Source organism: Mus musculus, chromosome 13, assembly GCF_000001635.26.
Source record: "Mus musculus strain C57BL/6J chromosome 13, GRCm38.p6 C57BL/6J".
Lineage (NCBI taxonomy): Eukaryota > Metazoa > Chordata > Mammalia > Rodentia > Muridae > Mus > Mus musculus.
The window spans coordinates 22,290,593-22,298,625 of record NC_000079.6 but is presented as its reverse complement, the minus strand read 5'-3'; the positions used below and the strand labels follow the sequence as shown (position 1 = coordinate 22,298,625).

Here is an 8,033-nt window from a genome sequence, read left to right as displayed (position 1 = left end):
TGAGTTCTCATTGAGAAATGCTAGGGTTCCATTCCTCCGTGACCTTAAGATACACATTGTCATTTATTTCCCTTAAATTTTTAGAGGGTATGTGGAGGGCGTGTAGCTTTGCTATGTCACATCAGCTGTCCTAGATGCCACTTTATAGTCCAGGTCTTGGCCTGGTAATTGATCTGCCTGGACATTACCAGCACTTTCCACCTCACAACACTTATATATCCAAGCATTAAGTCAGTTAAGCTTTTAATAATTCACATTAACAAATAAAACTAATACAAATCCATCTAAGGCTAGTTCAGGGTTTCTAGAAAGGTGGAAAGCATATTCTTACTGACTTCCCATTCCACCGTCCTTATCATGTGACTTGTAGCTTCTCATTGGCACTGGAAAAAAAAATGCTTCAGGCAACACTTTTGTCAGGAATCAGTATTTATTACCCCTCAAAGCCAGATAAGGAGAAAAAGATAGGGTAGGTGGAGGTGAAGACATCACCCTTTTCTGGGGTTGGTCTGCACAGCAGAGTGGAGATGACAGTGAGACAAGTGACATCTTCATAACACAGCAGATTTTGTCACTAACTGGTTGATGTTGCTAGATTCCAAACCTGCTTGGACACTATTGACAATGTGTGACAGTTCTAACCATGTTAGATCTTAAATAATTACCATGAGAAATTCTTGAAAACGGGCTCTCTCGAATGATACATTGCAGATCTGATCAATCACAGGCTCCAGGACAGAGTCTCATGGTATACTGATGATTAAATACCTCACTAACAGACTGTTAACACTGGAGCTCCCCCTTGACACCACCACCCCGACACACACACAAAATGTGTCAGTCACAGTGGCTGACACTGTACATTTGGTATTAACTAAGCCACTTTGCCCATAATACCAGGCTCCATTTTCCCTGAAATGGAAATTTCACACAGGAGCACACGGCTGAGCTGTGGACTAGGAGACCTGGGCCTGAAGGACACACTGGAGATCGTCTTGGTGATGGCCAAGGGCTGCCTTGCCAAGTGGAAGGACATTGGTGGTGCTGAGAACTCACAGCCTGGGGCAGTTAATTCTCCAATGTCTTGCTTGTCCATAGTTTGGGCAGGGTCCTGGCAGCAGGCAAGGCATGGGGCACTTCTTTAACAGCAGTTAGAGTTAATTAGGCAAAGTCATTTATACCCCATAGTCTTCTTGGAGGAGTCCTTAAGAATGCAACTAGGATTCTAGCAGTATTGTCTATTCTGGGAAGCTTTTTTAATTGAACATTTGAAATGTCATATTCAATAGTTCTCTGAGGAGTTGGAAGGCCATTGTTTAATTTATTTATTTACATCTGATTTTATTAAGTATTCCTGTTTTTAAACAAATTTTATTTGGCTTTAGGCTTAAACTTGAAAACATACACAGAAGGCTAAATAAAGGTTGTCCTTGAAATAAATTACATTTATACTTAACATAAATCCAAGCATAATTTGGAGCACATTAAAAAATTTGATTACTTATAAGGTGATTGGACTTAACTTGAATATCCTAATTACTTGTCATACTTATAACAAGTTAGCAGCTTTAATAAGATCAGGATTTTATAGTTTTATCACTATTAATTTTAACCTTGAAATTTCAAAAATATTTTAAATTGAATTTTATTGGTTTCAAAATAATACTTTAAATAATAAATGTAGCCCAAAGAGAGACTGAAAATTTTATAAAACCATAAACATAGTCTGTAGAGTGATAGGGAACCTTATTTTTTTTATCTTTTCATAGTGCACCATTATAGAATATCATAGTTCTTCTTGTCTAACTAATTAAGTTTTCCCTCTGTGCTTGAATTTGGACATAGAGCTTTATGCTAGACAAGTGCTGTACCTCTGACACTTTGATCCAATTCTTTGACCAGTATCTCCCAAAACTGCTGAGCCCCCAGTCTTGTTCCTATTGTTCTATCTTCTTCAGAATTTGATCCCTTCAAATCAATGGCCTCTTTTTTTCTAGTGATTGATTTGTAATGAGTCTACTAGCTAACATTTTTGCTGTATACTTATTATGTAGTTGAGCATGAACTTGCTCATTTAATCTTCATTATCATCTTTAACATTCATAGAAGGCAGGAACTATTAAATAATTACCTAAAGAGCACAAAGCTAATGATTCAGAAAGCCAGAACTTATACCCAAGTAGTTCAATTTCAGATTTCTATGTTCTGGTATTTAATTGTACTAGAAAAAGTAGCCTATAATCTATGTATTTGAAAGACATTGATTATGTCAACAGTGATAGGAGTGCTAGATGAAACAAAATATTTTCTTATTTGGGATAGTGAAACTGTCCTAACAGTTAATTGTAGACTGTCTTTCTCATGCTTATATGTGCCTATATACATGTTCGCTCCTTGCTGGCATTATGCCTCTCATCATCATTAGAATATATTTAGATAAGGATATCAGAATGCTTTAGAGTTCTGGACTTAGAAAAGACTGGGTTTCAAATGAAACTTTTTCTAGGTATTTGATCTCGGTATTTCTCAGTCTGAATTTTTTAACATTATCTAAGAAAAGACTTGTTTTGAGTTTTAACCAAAATAACGTATATATTTAGGAATGTAAGTACTCAGGAAATAGTCTCTTCTACCCCCCTTTTGCTCTACCTTTGTTTCAATTTTCTCTTATCTTCTCTTTCTTACACTCTACCAAAGGCATTTAGGTTGAATCCATGTAAACAGTGAATGCTTCTGTGACTACACATAGAAGTGCAAGTGTCTCTAACATTCTGATTTCATTTCCTTTGCATGGCTATCCTAGTGGAATTATTGGATCTTAAAGACTACACTTACCTTAAATGTAGTTAGTGACTCTTAGAAATAGTACATATCTACAAAACCATACCCAAATGTTTACAGCAATCCACAAACATTTACATGATCCTGGCCAGCTACCTCCTCAACAGAATTTCCTCTCCTGAAAGACCAAACCTGGTTCTTCCCCACCTCTTACAGGTTTCACATACTATTCTGTCAATAGGACTACTGACACTAACATTTCTGCATCTCTCAGATCTTCAACACAGTCATCAAAATACAATTGATCCAGGTATATTGACATCCACCTCAAATAACAGCCGTTGCAAAGTAAGGAGCAAGAAGATCAGGATTTCAAGGCCAGTATCTGCCTTAAATATTTATGCCTTAAATGTTTGAGAACAATAAGGGTTACACCACACTATGTCTCGAAAACAAAAAGGAAAAAAGAAACCTTCAATAGCCAAAAATGTTTATTTTTATTTTTACTTATGTGTATGTGTCTGTATACATGAGTGCAGGTACCCAAAAAGACCAGAGGTGTCAGATCTCCTGGGACCTGGAGTTATAAGCCACTGCGAACCATTGATGTACTAGGAATCAAACGTAGGTCCTTTTCAAGATCAGTATGTGCTATTTACTGCTCATCTATCTCTTCAAATTCCTCATTATTTTTAAAAATAAAGTTAGAGAGGTAAAAAGAACTAGCTATTAAACTTCTGTTTACCTAGTTTCTCTCAAGCATAATTCTTACAGTTTGTTTTTAATTCTTGCAAATGATGGGGAGAAAATTAAATTGATAATGTTACTACATTCTATTATCTTCCCACTTTATTAAGTTTAAATGCCCTTCACTTTGTATCAATACATTGTGAGCTCATTCATTACTTTATAAATACCATACCAAAATCTTTAAAGCTTTTAAAATTACATCTATTTTTGAAGGGGGCATGCATTGCCCTGGCACACGTAGAATTCAGAGGACAGCTTAAAGGAGTCGGTCTTCTTCTACCACAAGAGTCCTTGGAATCAAGCTCAAGTTGTCAGGCTTAGCAGTGTCTTCCTAGTGAGCTACTTCACCAACCCTAAATGCCATAAAATTCTCTTGTAAATGTGGATATTTGAGAATGTTTTGTTTTGTATTTTTATCTTGATTTTGGTTCTGAAAATTGAGATGGGCCTTGCCCATAGAGAAAGTCACACTGGCATTGAGGTATACCCTCAGCCCTGGGATATTTTCAAGTAGCTAACAAATGCATATCTTGTTTGCTATCTAGGTACTGTGCTTGGAATAATATATACTATTTTTTAATTGCATCTCATCAGTGAATTGTGTATCTGAAGGATTAGTCGTAGAAATGGTCTGAGTCAAAGGGATTCACTTTAGGAGTTATGGAGATGCTGCCACATTGCTTTGCTGACTATCTGAAGCTCAGTGGAGAGATCTGCCATGGGAAGAGTTCCATGCCCTCAGGACGGACAGAGGTCACATTGAATGTTGAGGATGAGGTGCCAGAAAATGAGAAGCTCCCCTGGTCTCTCTAGCTTCCCAGGATCTTTGTGTCAAATGGAGGCTGCCTGTTACCAGCTGTGCTGTGTGAACCTACCTTTACCTGCTTAAGCCTTTCTTACTCCACTAAAATGTATATATACAAGGCCTAGAAAATACTAATAGCCATTTCAAACTTCCTTTTCAGAAGAGATCAAAGTAACACGGCTTTTGGAACATTAACGAGCATGGCAACATTCAGCCAGAAGTCCATCCCTCTGAATCAGCATAAATGGGCTAAGAACTGCATAACCAATGGTCAGAAATTCTTGAAAATGAATAGTTAAGGAGTCATTATTCGAGGAAGAAGATAAATACAAAGAAACAACACAATCTGTCCAATAAAAGAAAACAAAACAGAGCATCAGAAGGAGGACACTTTGAGCAGCTCTCAGCTCAGGGGGAGTTCTGTAGAGAAGCTTGGAGTTCTGAAGGTAGAGGACATGCTGGTGGTGCTTGTGGAGAAGAAATACCATGTAGCCACTGGCCCCTCCCATGGCACCCTGAAACACTGCATCTCTCAGGACCATGAGGATGAGAAAAATGTTGTTTCTTCTCTGACTTTCTTTTTTGAAATAACAATATTCACTAATCTGCCTCAGTTGTAAGGTGTCTGTAGCTGTGTCTCTGATGGAAAGGAGGAAGTTCATGCTGATCAACATATTTAGAATCCATAGGAAGAACAGAGAGAGAAGCACATGCCATTTAGACCTTAGTCTGAGCCTCCCCCACCAGGAGGCTCTGGGGCTCATGATAACTGCTTGGACCACTGTGAGGAGACTGCTGGTGCAGATGGACAGACCCCGGGCCATCCTTTCTAGATAAACAATAACGTGACAGCCTATATCACCTAGAAAGTGTCTCAACCCTAAAGCTGCAATTGTCACTGGCATTACCTTGGAAAAAAGCAATGTAATATTTGTCAAAGCCAAGTGGATAAGAATAAGGTATATAGACTTTTTTCCAGACCCCATAAAAGTACATATATAATTCACAAAAATGGAAACATTTGCCACAGTGCCAAGTCCAGTGAAAAGAAGGAATACAGTTATTTCACTAATATTCAAAACTATTTTTAACTTCATGGGTAGAAAATTTGGGATCTTGTAAGTAGAGTTTGAGGAAAGTAACTGATTTGATGTATATCAGTAAAACACTTTTTACATCATATTTTATTTCTGGTATATGAAAGATAGCCTTGACATATGCAATGAAATAGGTTTTCTTTTCTTTTCAAAGAATTCTAATTTTTTTTTCTTGACCTTATGGAACATCTTGTACCTTACCTGTGGTATCTGTGGGAGAATATTAAAAAAAAAAAGATTTGAAATTACAGAACAGATTTATTCCCCTGACTTCCATATTAGCAAAACTAAAGTGTGTATTCAAATGTTGAGATATTCCATGTATTTTGCATCTCAGCATGTGTCAGAATAAACTCAAAAATTTTCCAAACTGAATGTCTCCTTACATTTTCTATTGAAATTTGTTAACATTCCTATCAGTCAATTTCTCAAGCCTGAACCTTTCTTAGCCTACCTCCTCTTGAACACTTAGGATAAAGACAATTTTTTTTTTAAAAGTGTCAAGAATAGTGGTCCACATCTATAGCCCCAGAACTTGAAGAAGGGTGAGGCAGGAAAATTACTGTGGATCCACATAGTGAGTTTCAGGTCAGTCGTGATCATATAACAAGACCCTGTCTGAATTCTACTCCAAGAAGTCTCTAGAACGCCTCAAAAGCAACATGAAAATCAATACAGATCAAAACAAACCTTTCTTAATGCATCAACTTGCATACTTTCAGAGCAAGTCCTTTCTTCTGCAATGCCTTTTGTTTTAGTATTGTGATTTTTTTCTTTTTAAATGATTATGGCAAAGACCTGTTTTATATCCTGCCTCTAGTTACTATATCTTTGATTCATATATATTTATACTTGAGAGGTGTTCTTATAAAATCAAACTATTCTGCAGATTTTACTGCTGACAAAGTTCCTGAGGGTCATCATATACCTTAACACCAAGCCCACCTGCACAGTGCTTCAATCTTGGTGCAGCTGATAACATTGAAGTAAAGACTCTGCGGTGAGCTTATGATCCGAATAAATCAGGTACACTGACTGGATGTAGCCCGACTGTGCACTGGAGCAGTCAAGAAGGGTTCAGGAGAGGGCTGCCTTCCCATGGAGTGACCTCATGGCCTCTGAGAGAACATGGAATAGATCTGAATGAGCTGCTGATGATCAAGAGGAGAAGGAAGTCTTCCTGGGAGTTATGTGATGCCATAGGATAAATGCAGTTTATGAGGTTGGAATCTCTAGTAATGCCTACCTAGTGCATTAGGGGTCTGAGCTAAGACAGTGTTAACCCTCATACCAGTTGTGGCACTGCAGTTGCCATGTCACCACATTCCCATTGTCATGGCAGCTAGATTTACGCAGGTCTGTTCTCTCTGTCTGTTAATACAATAAGTGTGCTTTGATTTCTGACAGTCCCAGGTCCTCCCACATCCAGGCAGGCCCTCCCACCTCAGTTAAAACCCACTGGAATCTCTCACTGAAGCACCCAGAGATGTGTCTCTTCCATGAATCTAAGACAGTCAGGCTGACAATGAAGATTAACCCTCACACAATTCCCCAGAACCAAAGCAATCAGGACTGGTTCATGCTGTGTGTACTTGGGATGCTTTGCCGTGTGTGTGTGTGTGTGTGTGTGTGTGTGTGTGTGTACTTGTTAGTTTGTTTTCAAACAGGGTCTCCTGTAATGGAGGCTGGCCTGGCCTCAAACACACTTTGCAACCGAGAAGGCTTTGAAACCTTGGTCTCCAGCTTTTACTTCTGGAGCAGAAGTATGAAGGTTACAGGTCTGTGCCACTATGCTTGTCTTTGGTTTGATTATTTGTGGTTTTGTTTTCTATTCTTCAAGATTCCTGTCAGAAACTCTGTGTGAACACCGGCTTGTACACAAGTCTTAGAAGATGCAGCCTCACAAGTAGAAACATCAGATACTGCCTTTCAGCCTCAGTTTCCTATACTGCAACATGAAAGATTATAGTCTGTGCCCGTGCATTAAACAAATCATGCTGTGATTTGAAATTCACAGTCTATAGTGCAATAAAGCCCCAAGCATATCAAAAAGAACAACTATAATTAATATATTTAATAAGCGTGGACTAAAAATTTAGTCAGAGACCCAGAATCTGTTTTAAAAGAATGAATGTTCAAAATATTCTTCAAAACCCTCATGCCATTAACAAATCCTTAATGTTTTTCTGATATGGGTCTAGGGTTTCCTCTCTTCCTGGGAACTCTGCCTTAGTTTTAGTAAGGGCCCAAAGCCCCAAATCAGATTTGTGGTAAGCTTTGAAACACCTATTACAATAATTCAACTATTTTTTGACTGATCAATTTGAACAGTAGCAGGGGATAAAGGCAGTGACCGTCATAAATAACTTTTGAATCATTACTGGAAGCTACTTAAAGGGGCAGGCTTTACATTGAGCTACATAACAACTGATGCAGGCAACTGTGTCCATGTCAGACACAGTTTTCTCAAGTAAACATGGCACCAGTCATTAATGCTTCATAAAACAGTCTGATATTCAGTGGATTGTATTATCTTATAACATGTCCCCCCAACAAAAGAACTATAATTCAATACTAATAGGTAATAGATTTTTTTCCAT

The 8,033-nt window shown here is 38.0% G+C and overlaps 1 protein-coding gene across 1 annotated transcript; it reads right to left on the bottom strand.

The window, feature by feature from the left end:
* On the bottom strand, positions 4,528-5,433 carry Vmn1r196 (vomeronasal 1 receptor 196). Its single transcript, NM_001167541.1, has one exon. The coding sequence runs from the start codon at positions 5,431-5,433 to the stop codon at positions 4,528-4,530; it is 906 nt and encodes a 301-aa protein (NP_001161013.1).
* Positions 5,434-8,033: the final 2,600 nt, after the last annotated feature.